Below are 12,930 nucleotides of genomic sequence, written 5' to 3' on the forward strand. Positions count from 1 at the left end.
CACAAAAAATGGGGAATAGATAATTTTATTTGTATTTCCTACATGTGCATGTATTGGTTACGTGGGCCCCTGCTGTTTCAGCTGAAAATTTATTCCTTATCTAATAGCAGCCTTGGTTGCTATAGATTGTAGCTCTGTGTTGTGTCTGATAGATAAATGACTAGGAAGCTCATGTTGGATTATAAAGCCCAAACAAAGCCTGGGGGTTAGGACAGATACACAGAAGGTGAAATGAATACCCAGAGATGGGCACAAGCAAGCATTACACCATAGATATACTACACCCTTGGAGCCTTTAAAAAAAAAAATCAAAGGGCAGAATCTAGTATAATTTTCTACTAAGGGTTTTTTTGTGTGTGAAATCCCCCCCTGTTCAAAAGGGCAGATTTTTAACCACCACTCTGTAAATTTCTGCCTTGATCTTTTATTTGTGGTGATTGCAGAATTGGTCCTACTGAACAATATGGCACTGTATTGTGATTCAGTTGAACTGGAGAACATAAGATTGATTTAGGAGCTGTGGGTTCATTTTGTGGTAAACCACTATTTCCTGTATGACCTTGGGCACAGAGTTTAATCTCTTGCTCTGCCACAATTCCCCATTGTTGAAATGGGGATAACAGTTCCTTCCTCCCTCCCTCCCTATGTTTTATCTTGAAATTCAGCATATAAGCAGGTGATTATTACCCACAGTATGAATCCAACAACTGAGATCAAATGAATTCATTTGGAGTGGTCCATCTGTGACTTTAGCCCTCATGGCCCATAATTGCAGTTCTTTCTGGAGGCCAAACCTGATTTCCTCACCCTGCCAAATGTAAACCATACAGAGACTTGTAAGGTGCCCAGATGTCTCAATGATGGGTACTAAATACATGCACCCATGTTCTGCATAATGTGATAAGATTTGATTCTTGAGTCCTGATCTGCAATGTGTGGCAGATCCCAGCACCTGTGTGGAACCCCACTGATTTCAGAGATTACGCACGCATGTAACTTTACTGTTAAGAACTCACAGGATCAGGGTTGTTCCTTTGAACTGAAATGTCAGACAGGCAGGTGAATTCATACTTCAGTTTTATTATCTTTTAGGCATGGATTGAAACATTCTTTTTTTTTTTTTTTTTTGCACTGGTGGTTCCTGGAACATGCCTGAAGTGAAGGCTGAACAGGGAAAAATCTGTCTCCTGGGGTTGAAGAGTAAAACTGGATGGGAGATGCAGCAGAATTTCAAAAAGTGAGGTTTTTATTCCTTTTTCACAATTGTGGATGTAGAAATTGAGTGATTACTTTTTAAAATCTTCCTTGTTTTTTTCAAGACATTGGTAAATATTTTTTGACCCATTCCCTCTACTTATCAGTCTTGAAGGTTTCTTCAAATATAGAGAATTACAATAAACTTCTGTCATTCATCACATACTTAAAGCCATTACAACTTTTTTTTCCTAGTCACTCCCACTGCATTTCAGTTAGCAGTGGTGTTCACACCAAAATAAAAAAAAATGGTATATAAAGTACCTTTTTTGTGTGTTCACGTTTTATTTTGGAAAACAGGTGTCTAAAAATTTTAGAATTTAACAAATTCTAAAAAAAAAAAAGGGAAAAAAATCACAGTATTTACAGAGATAACAATGGCTTAGCCATGCAAAACAAATAACTTTGGTTTTTCCCCCAACCCTTTTACTTTGGTTTAAATGTTGACCAAGATTTTTTTCCCCCTTTGCTAAATAAAACATTAACAAATCAAAGTTTGGAGGCAAATAACAGGATTTTCCCCTTAATATTTTATACAGCAGAGAGTTTATAGGACATTATGTATTTAATCCATGCCAATGCACTACAGGAAGCTTTTATTAAGACATCAGTCACTACCGCCCAGACATTTAACATTTTACAAATTTACAAGTAACAGTGTTTTTTCTAAATAATGTAGAAGTGGCAAAATGTTTTCTAATTTCCATTTCTTTAACTAACTTTTTTGCCTACCAGTCTATAAAAACTTACTTTTCCCCCTGGATCATAGATTTAAAAATGGAAACCTGATGTTCTGCTTACTCTATGTACTTATTTTCCTCCCATGATCAGAATTGTCTAATACATTCTCCCAGAAACTACACTTCTGTTCAAGAGTAAAAACTCAGAAGTGCCATCTACCCAAAAAAGTTTCCTTTTACATAATCGTTCTAAAAATTTCCTCAAGCATAAAACACGTTTATAAAGTTAAACTTAAGATACATAGACATTTCATTGTTACAATTATATGCACTGTTTGATAAATTATGTACCAGGTAAAAACACTAAAATTATCTCAAGGTGCATTCAATATCTGTAGCGGAGTTAACAAAAACACACAAAAAATATATATATATTCTATTTTTGTGGAAAAATGCAGCTTTGATATGACCACTGTTTTAAAAAAAAAATCCAATTCTGAGTGTTATCTTGTTGAAACGAAGAAAAGATACAGTACTTTAAGGCAGTGGATAACCAAAAGGACTTCAAATCAATTCAAAATTACAGTGTCACTCTCTTATCTACCATGAGATGGTGAGGACAATCAACTTTTTTCCCAACTGCTTTCAACAATACATTTGTGATTCACTCACGGAGAAAAGGTTTAGCAGCAGCAATCTGTACACAGGCTAACAAGAATTTTGTGGTGAAGTCTGTGCTAGACTCTCAGGCTTATTCTTGGAAACTGTCTATGCCCTTTTCTGGTCAGTTAGGTGGCTGTTCTTACTTTCATGAACCCTTTAGTGAACTTTTGTCATTCCTGGCTCCATCTCGCTCTACTGTGATTTCAATAATTCCCCATAACACAACCTTATGTTTGAGATCTCTGCTCTACAAAAGCAGGGGTTTTACGGATAGCAATCAGAATTAGAAATGTACCTGCTCAAAGGGTGTCCTAAAAACAAACAAATAAAAATATTACACCATACATCAGATTAACAGCAACTCCCAGAACAAAGCTTTACAGTGTATAAAAATAGCTACGTAAAAAATTTACATAAAGGCAAACAAAAAAATCTTCAGTGCAGACATTTACAAAAACAAACAGAACACAACATGGTGACCTATTATCTTGGCTGATGCCAAATTAGTTTTTTTTTAAACTTGAGATAATTGCATCTAAAATCCTTTGAAAACTTGGTAGAATGATCTGTTCAATACTTGAACCATGAATAACTGTCACTTCTTTGTATATGTTTTGAATACAATCCACGTTCATGCTTCTATATGTATTCTCTGAAAATGTGAAAAACAGTCAGTTAAACTAGGTAACTGGCAAAATTATCATAATTAGACAGGAGTTTTAATAGCCTTTATTTAACTGCAAAATAAATGTTACCAGAAAATATTACAAACAAGTTATAAATTACATCACAAAAAGATATGTCCATTGCTGATGAATCAAATTCATTCTCCAAATCATGAATGTAATGATGATAAGCTCATGTTTATATAACACATCGGATTTGAAGGCACCCAAAACAATACACACATACTACCCAGGGCTAATTTAATTCATCACTAACATAGTCACCTCTGTGGATGTGGCAGCTACTACAATGTCCAACACCATTACACAAAACATTAGGGCAGGAAGTGAACCATGTCTTTCCCATGTGAAATTGCAGTGGAAATTTTAGGGATTCAGATTTCACCCTTTTACATAAGAATAGCCATAATGGGTCAAATGGCCCATCTAGCCCACAATCCTATCTTCCAACAGTGGTCAATGCCAGGTAGTTCAGAGGGAATGAACAGAACAGGCAATCATCGAATGATCCATCCCTTGTCATCCACTCCCAGTTTCTGGCAAACAGAAGCTAGGGACACTGGGAGCATTTTCCCAGAAATTTGTAAATTAAGTTTAGGGACTAATTTTTTGACATTTTTACAAGGAATACGAAGAAACTTCCTTCTTGGACAAAATGAATTCAATTGTGCAAAATTCATTTCACCAGAGCCCTCTCCTCTCTCTCTTCCCACAAAGTCTAGGCCTGATGAACTTCTAACACTAAGGGTAGGTCTACACTGCAATCAGGAGGTATGACTGATCTAGCTAGATGGAAGCTAGCTCGAGATCCTGAGTGGGGTTGTACTGGGGGAAGCCACCTGTACCACTGCTGTGGCTCCAGCCGGAGCTTGATTTGATCTAGCTCAGGTAGGCCTGCAGGAGCTGCAATCGTACCTTATGATTGCAGTGTTAGACATTCTCTAAAGCTGAGGGAAACAGGACCACTCCACCATCTCTGAAGGCCTTAAATCCCTTACACTCAGAATTCTGTGTTCTTCTAAAGCCTTCACATCCATAGCAGATTAACAAAGTACCACAGTATCTTTTGGGCTCGTGTTTGCAGCCAGCAAAATGATCACTTAAAATACAACCCCAAGCAATCACTTAATGGAGGGTGGAATGCCACCCTGTGGCATTGTGAGGAATCCATAGAGGGGCTCTCTTCCTTCCCATTTTACTTTGCGTCCAGATATCTGCAATATGAGAGGGCATCTTTCTTAAGACTGTCAGCAGGGCAAAGGTAGGTAGGAATAATTTTGCAGCTGGGCACTCATGGGGGGGAGGGGGAGAGAGCAGATTTTTCAAGGAAGTTCCGGGGGGGTTGGATGTGAAGGTGCTTGCCATTTGCAGGTGAAGGCACGAGAGACCAGCAGCTGGAAGTGGGAAGGAGAGGGTGACTGCTTGTAGTTTTCTCCCATCGCTCAACCTCCTGGTGTTGGACATTCCTTTCCTCCCACCAGTGTACTCTAGGACTGCAGAATTTCAAGGGTATGCACAATTAAAAGAGCAGAGCAAGAGTCTTCCACCACCCTCTCACCCCCAAAGTTGAAAGCAACCTCCCACCCCACACACTCCCTACCTGAATGATGAACTCTGGCACAGCAAACTCTATGGAGGACTTTTGCAACATAAACTTTAATTACAATATCAATGATTAGAACACTATTGCACAATAAATAGGGACATTCCTGACAATAGTAGTAGTAGAGGTTTATATGGACTGTCTGATTGCCCTTCCTTTGTGTCTCTCAGATCTTTGAATCATTCGAGTATTTGTGGCAAGAAAAGTTGTCTGGTAGTTTATGCTAAATTTAGAGGCAAGACTGTATGAATAACAAACATTCAGACCCAGACTTTTTCAAGATCTTAGATTTTTCCCTTAAAGTACCCTTCTATCCCCATCTTACTGGAACAAGAAACCTGGTGTAATAAACTTACAATTTCTACACCAAATTTTCAAGTGACCAATGATTTTGTCCCCCTCCATTTTTGGCTTTGCAACTTGACACTTCAAAGAGGGCTGACAAAGGATAGGTGCACAGCACTTTCTGAACCCGGGCCTTTCTAAAGTTTCTCAAATTGAAGGCTCAAAAGTGGAGACACAAATTTAAAAAAACTAAATTAGAAACTGAGTAAATTTGATAATTTGATATGAAAGCTTATCTTTTGACTGTTTACTTCCATAATTTAAAGAACATTGGAAACTGATTTCTACCCCCTTTACCCTGGCCTTCCACAATATGTGTGTGCTAAATGATATCACTGTTCAGAAAGACGGTGTAAGACCCAGCCTGTGACATTAAAAGAAGACAGAGGCAGCAGTGGTGGCTGCATCTGACCACTGGAGGATGCTGTTGGTTTGTTGTACCACCACTGTATTCATTGCTGTTTGGATTCTGTGGGTCCTCCTGCAGCTTCTGTTTTATAAAGAAGAGGGGAAGTCTCCACTTCTCTTGCACAGTCATGGCACAATGACTACCTCCAGCATGAGGCTAGTAATAGTATGTGGTTTTACTGTAAGAACTTATCTCATCTCTTGAACGTACATTGTTTTGAGCTCACCAAAAACTTTAATTTTTATCTATAGTGAATAAAACTAAATGTTCTCCTTTGAGTATACATCATATAATTATTTATAACTAAATTTCCCTGAGTGCATGAGCTCAAATGCATGCGATCATTTATTTCTGAATGTCAGAATCCTTTTGCATTTCTTTTAATGTGTGTACACATGCTCTATTAAAAATCCATAGTTGCCATGGGTCTTGCTCCCCCAAAATCACAAGAATACAAATAATTCCTATTGTCTTTAGTAAGAGTATTTATAGTCTGAAAGGGGAGAACAAGGCATCATAATTTCCCATAGTTCTCAACTCTGAAGTCCTAGGTTGACTAAAGATCAATATTGGATCATCTTATTGCAGTAGCACAGGCTCTCTAGCTCTTGAACTGAAAGAGAACCTCCCTTTGCTGTACAGGATATAGGATACACAGGTAAACAGTTCTGATTCTATTTTCCAAAGGGTGGACACCCTGGTACTACGCTTTTCAGTTCACATTGCTTACCTTGAATGACTGACATTTGTCTTTTAAGCTTCAGATTTGTGATTGTTTTCTTCTAGCTTTTTATTTTCCTCTGTATTGCCAAGGTCTTTGTCTACGTGTTTTGATGGTGTCCTACAAGAAAAAAATTATCAGTGTCTCATTTGCATGTCTGTAGCATTTTGTTCATATTACCATATAGTGTGCGTGTCTCTCTCTCTCTCCCCCTCTCTGCAAAGAAAAAATTCTTAAGAGTTCAATTACCAACACTAGAAACATTTGCATAGGACTATGAATATACCAATAAGCATTGCAGTAGGACTACATATGCATACAGTAGTAACAATGGAACTTCTACATTGCAAAAGAGCCCAGGAGAATTCTGTTTACTGAGGCTAAGCTGGCTGTGCAGGTGTATTTTTTTTTTTTTTGGACAATTCCCTAGGTTTTCTGCATGTTTCATTAAGGGTTTTGTCCACAGGCACTTTAAATGCCGAAGTGTGGCTAAGACATCTTTATCAACACAACAATCTTTGTGTGTGTCCACATTAAAATAGCTTTTGGAGCTTGTGCTGAGCAGAAGTCGATCACTTCTTAGATTGAAAACCATTTTGGGTACCACCTAGATTCTACTTGTTTCAGTGCCCAAAGCATTTTTTCTGGATCTCTGACCATTTTTGGATAGAGACTGTAAATGTTGGGGAGAGTAGGGGGAGAGAAAGAGGTATAACTCATTTAAAATAGCAGGTCTGCTTTAATGTAAGTAGTGAAGATGAATTAGAGAGTTAAGTGCTTAGTTTAGTTTAGCAGAATAACCCCACAAGCCAAACATTTAATGTGAGAAACCTCACCATCAGCCAAGGTGAAAGATTGCTGCAATAGTGTGATAACATTTTAAAAGCCGTGAGACATTAAATCTCATGTCAAAGCAGCTTATCATATACACTTTCTCTGTGATAATTTGTTTCCTTGATGGAAGTATCTGTTGTGACAGATTTATGCATATGCTTACCACAGCTTCAGGGTAAAGGACTGAAGTGACACTGACTTGCAAAATACAATGATGGCACAAGTTAGCAGAACACTATGACATGGCACACGGGTGCTAGTCAGCATACAGCCCTCTAAAATCAATGGTTTTATTTTTGCTAGTGGGGTGTGCCTGTGCAAAGACATTAGCTTCAACTAGCAGCGTAGGCGAACACTGCCAACAGCCTCAGTTTAAGTGACCTCAAAGTATAAAGGGCTCTGGTTTAGTCACGTCCTAATCCAAATGAGTCAGGGGGAAACATTTCCCAGGAGCTTACAACTGTATCCTAAATCTCAGACATGGCTGAAGTGCTACTACTGGAAGTACCAATTCCCCAGCATGGAAAGTGGGCAGCAGACCTGATGCATCAGGTCAAGCAAGAGTGACAAAGGCTGATGGACCTGAGGTCTAAATAGATGATTGGACATTTGAAATTGCAATAGCTGCCTCTCTGTTTTAAGGTAGATTACTACATTGGCTAGTACATTTTTAATGCTTGAAGTTACTTCAGCCTTTTTACCACTTTCTTTCAACTTTGTTGTTTAATGGTATTGCTATTGTGGTCTCTCTCTGCATGAATTCGTTGCGTTAGTTCAAAGATCCAAGTCTCTGATCACTAGTTATGCTGAAACTGAACAGTTAACCAAGGTGATTAGCTCCTGGATCTGAGCATTCCCACAATAAAGCCCTACTTGTGTTACTGGGTCCTCACTGTTTCGGCACAAGCCTGTGTGTATCTCAGGGCATATCCCATTGTTCTTTTTTCTCAGATGCTTTAGGGTTCTTTGCTGATCAAGTATGGAAGAACTTGTCAATCCTTGGGGGGGTGGGGGAGGAAGAGCATTAGAAGAATATTGGAGGACTATCAGTACTTGAGTGATTTTGTCTGTCCTCCAAACCCAGATCAGAGGGTTTTCTTTGTGGATGATACTGATAGGTAGAAATTAAGGCTAAAATTTAAGATCCTGGGTTAACTATGCAGCACAGATGTACCTGTAGACAACTGTCATTTAAACAGTGGGATTATATCACAAAGTAACTTGTTACACCCATTGTAAGTCTCTTCTGGGAAGTTATTTTCATTCTCTCTTTGAATATCTCAAAGCTAGAGAAGACTGATCCGCACAGAGGAAAATGAGAGAGTGAATGAAACCAAACAAGAAGAAAAATCAATACTGACAGTGGTTGAATTTCTCATGTGATCCTAAATTTTTTTTGCAAATCTCTAAGCCAGAGTAAGAGAAAAAAACCAATGTGCTCTCTTTGGATGGATTTTGCTTGTCATCTGAACAACTCCTCATGAGCAGGTCTCCTTTCTAAACATTAGGTTACAAAAATAGAGAGATTGAGAGTAGGGATGAGGGACAAAGAATTTGGAGTCTTGTGGGAGAAGAATGTGCTGAGCAGATAATTATAGGCGATAACCCCTGAGGGCCTTTTCAGTGATGAGACCAGGCTTTCTCAAAAGGGGTACGGGTACCAACAAATGCAGAGAAGGACAAGTTGACAGGGGATGATAGGAAAACTACTGTTTCTGCCAGGGAACGTGACTGACAGAGAGAGGCCTATTTTTCCATTGGATATTAAAATTTGAACAATTCAAGAGCTGTATTTCAAATGTGACATGTTAGACTCGAGAGAACGAACCACAGCAATGGAGAGAGATGCAGAATTACTATAAAATCCCAAAGCTGCTGTCCCTACTTTGGCTCTCCTGTGAGTTGCTACTTAAGGTTGAAAGGCTTTGTATCTGACATTATCTGCTTAGGTTAAAGTTGTTCTATTGTAAAAATCATAGAAGTTGCTGTAATGGTCCAACTGGTGTTAGTTTTATTTTTAAACAAAATTACTCTGTTATATGTAAGGATTGAATATCACATACCTCTTCCTCAACCCTTCAAGGCTTCTAATTTGGGTGACTATGCCACCTGTACTAGTGGCCAGATTTTCAGAGGGGCTGAGTACCCATCCCCTTCACAGAAGTTAAGATATGGCCCACATCAATGCAATGAGAACTGCACATGCTCAGCCCCTCTGAGAACCAGGCCACTTAGATGCTTACACATGGATTTAGAACACTTAAATTTGAAGACTTAACTATGTTGTTGTAGTCACGTTGGTCCCAAGATATCGTAGTCCACAGAGGTCTGTGGTACTTGAAAGCTTCTCTTTCACCAACAGAGGTTGGTCCAATAAAAGATATTACCTCACCCACTCTGTCAAGACTTAACTATGACAATGTTGGCAGAGGCTGACTTCTCAGTGGTCTCACTACATTTGCTGAACACTAGGGACTTTAGTATAAAATTTCCATCGGTAGCCCTAAAGCAGGCAATGCTTATGTAACTGCCAGCATTTTTAACACTGTTTAAATTACCTTGTTAAAACACAGGAGCCTTGTTGCATGGCGATTCCCAGCAGTATGAGGAGGGTTGGACCTGCAGCCCTAGGAAACTTCTGCATGCTAACCCCATTAGCCTAGACACAGCATGATTTTATAACCAGTTCATGACACAGGGTACATCTACATGGCAAAAACCAACAACCCAGCAGCAGCCTGCCTGAGTCCAAGTCAACTGGCTTTGGCCCTGAAATTCAGAGTGTAGATGTTCCAGGTCAGCCTGGCCTCTGAAATCTGGAACAGCTACACTGCTATTTTCAGTCCTGTAGCACAAGGTAGAATCAGTTGACCCAGAATCTGAGACTCACTACCACGGGTTTTATTTTTACCCGGTGTAGTTGACATGAAACATAATTTATAATCTAGTCAATACTGTTAGTCACCATGGTAGCTAACTGCACTGCCTTTGCTAGCTTCCTTGGAGAACATAAAATTGTCATTTTTGTAGTGTAGACTGAACCCCTTACAGTATGTATGTAGAAGACTCGCTAGTCCTCTAAAGCGGAGTTTCTGGGTCTCCATTACCCTAAGTGCCACTGTCTCCCCCTCTGGGTAGTCTATCCCCTGCTGGAGCAGTAGGGGACATAGATATGCACACTTTCCCAGAATTAATTCAGAACAACAACAGTTGGGGAGCATGGATGCACAAATAGAGATGGCACGTTAATATGTTGTGAAAAAACAGCTGACTACTTGTCTGAACCAAACTTGTAACCAAGTCAAGAGTGTCAGAAATTGGTTATAAAAATACTGTTTTACTTAATTTTATAGATGGTGTGTCTGCCTCCTGTACTTCTCTTTCTCAACTCAGAATGTATGGATCCCTATATCCTTTTAATAAAGTTTAATTCCTCATTTGACATTTCAAGCTTTCCCTTCAGAAGTCCTGCCTTCAAGAAAATGATTACCATAGGGGTTCCTGACTCAAAGGCTCTCTGAAAGGTAGGTAAAATGGTGCTAAAGGGTTTACAGGTTCACTTTTTTTTCTGGGGGAAGATTGCTTTCAAACATTTTTTTAATTTAGAGATCACTGTGGAATAAGTAGTATCAATTAGTGAAAAAATAATTTTCCAGTGTTGTTCTCTGATTTAGACTATACTCATTAAATATAGAGCACAACCAGCTTGTTCCCCGTGTGTCTCCCCCATTTACAATAATGGGACCTTTGTAACTGTAAGTATATGAGACACATGCACTTGTGAGGGTTCTGTAACACACTGTGCAACTTTTGGTTTTAACATACTAACCATCTACAAAATAACAAAAAAGTAAAATTTTTGTTAATTATTCAATGACAAATTTCAGTCTGGGAAGAGGTTAGCAATTAGCTCAGAATGACTGAGGATGCTGACTGGTTCCAACAATTCTGTGTGCATCTGATCATGGTAAAAACTGCTGCAGTTTGAATGTTCAGCCAAATTTCAGGTTTTTTCCTTCATTTTAAGGCTGCAATAAATCAGTGGAAACTAGTTCATAACATTACCTGGAATTTGTGTATTCCCAATCCCAGATAATGAAAGTAGGACAAAAGATTTAATTAATTTATTTAGAAATGCAAATTCTCCCTCAGGATTTCTGTTTCAGAGTGAAGGGAAACAGAGGCACTACTTGGATTTCTTTTCTAAATGATATATGTATGTAAAAACCATTCCCTAGAGAGTTAAAAATATGAGATGAAGACAAGAATATGTAGACTTTGCCTAGCTGGGGGTTGCACTGGCAATTTACTCAGATTGCTAATTAATTTGCATTGAACTGGTGAAGAGGACGTGGCAATAATCAGCTTTTGTATTAAGTGAAGCTGAGATGATGAATAGCTACAGAAGCGAGTTACTGTGAATACACTCCAAGGCCGTGAGTACAATTCCTACTATCCTGTATCACAAGACAATAGAAAATTCTACAAACCACAACATACATTAATGAAAAAAAAACATTTTTCTTGCCTCACGAGGGTTTGAAAGTTCTGTGCTGCTGCCTTCTCAGACTTTCCATTGACGTCACTTTGGGGGCAGAGATTAGGTGAATAACTGTTCGAGGGTGGGTTCAAAAAGTGACTAACTGTTCGAGGGAGTGGCCTGTGTGGAAACGGAGGGTTGTGATTGGACACACAGTGTCAATAAGTATTGCAATGGTGTTTTTGAGAGGACAGCATTTGAGATTTATGGGCTGTAATTTGTGCTGAAATCCTCTGTTTCATACATACTGATGCTCTGCTTGCTCTTTGGAAGTACTGCATGCAGAAAACAGGGAAACTGATTCCCAAGGGAGAGGAGACCAGGTTAATATAAATGTATACTGAAAGTGGGTGCTTGTCAGCAATATAATTCACTTAAACTAATGACTGGTTTCAGAGTAGCAGCCGTGTTAGTCTGTATTCACAAAAAAAGAAAAGGAGTACTAGTGGCACCTTAGAGACTAACCAATTTATTTGAGCATAAGCTTTCGTGAGCTGCAGCTCACATAAATTGGTTAGTCTCTAAGGTGCCACTAGTACTCTCTTTTTTAAGAAACTAGTGACTGTCAGACAGACTGATTATGATTTAAACATAACTTAAAATATTTGGTCCCCAATGAGCCTATCTACTCACTGCTAATTTAATTTTCTCCTTTAAGTATAAATATGATATTCCCATTTCTCTTATGCCTTTTGTTTCATGTTTAATTTCTAAAGTTTGGAAAATAAAGTTTAACACCATAAAGCATAGAAACACATCACAGCAAAGGACACACCACATTCTAAGAATCATCACATTTCCCCCCACAAATGAGTCATTACCTCATGCTTTGGACTCCCCATTGAGAGAGAGAAGAAAAATTCTGGACATTTTGTTTAGTAATGGGGAAGTTTAATTTTTTTTATTTCCTGAAGCTTTATAAATAGCACATGCTTAATATTTCTGTGCTCAGTCATATGTTTATAAAGCTTCCTTATTCAGGAAGTTCCAAAAATCCCCTGCACAGCTATGTTTGTGGTATTGTACGTAAGTAAAATCTAAAGACTTCATGGGAGCACTTTATAATGCCAGAAATAGATGAGGGAAGCCCTTGTAAGTATGGCAACTGAATGAGAAACAATTCTTCATATCAAAACTCAGAATATGTATATTATATAGCTATTGCAAATCAATGTGCAAAGTTTTAGGGAAATAC

The 12,930-nt window shown here is 38.6% G+C and overlaps 1 protein-coding gene across 5 annotated transcripts in view; it reads right to left on the reverse strand.

The window, feature by feature from the left end:
- Window positions 1-1,060: 1,060 nt before the first annotated feature.
- Window positions 1,061-12,930, reverse strand: part of ALCAM (activated leukocyte cell adhesion molecule) — a 166,979-nt gene continuing 155,109 nt past the window's right edge. For 2 of the 5 annotated variants that reach the window (XM_084638665.1, XM_084638664.1), the window contains exons 15-17: window positions 11,724-11,855; window positions 6,371-6,481; window positions 1,061-3,249 (exon numbers count right to left, since the gene is read on the reverse strand). In XM_084638665.1, the coding sequence (XP_084494791.1) occupies window positions 6,394-6,481; window positions 11,724-11,855 (220 nt within the window). In that variant the 3' untranslated portion in view covers window positions 1,061-3,249; window positions 6,371-6,393. Of the gene's footprint in view, window positions 3,250-3,314; window positions 4,777-6,370; window positions 6,482-11,723; window positions 11,856-12,930 lie in introns of those variants that run through there. The other 3 variants (XM_084638661.1, XM_084638662.1, XM_084638663.1) reach the window with 3 other exon arrangements.

Source organism: Lepidochelys olivacea, assembly GCF_965140295.1.
Source record: "Lepidochelys olivacea isolate rLepOli2 genome assembly, chromosome: 1".
Taxonomy (NCBI): Eukaryota; Metazoa; Chordata; order Testudines; family Cheloniidae; genus Lepidochelys; species Lepidochelys olivacea.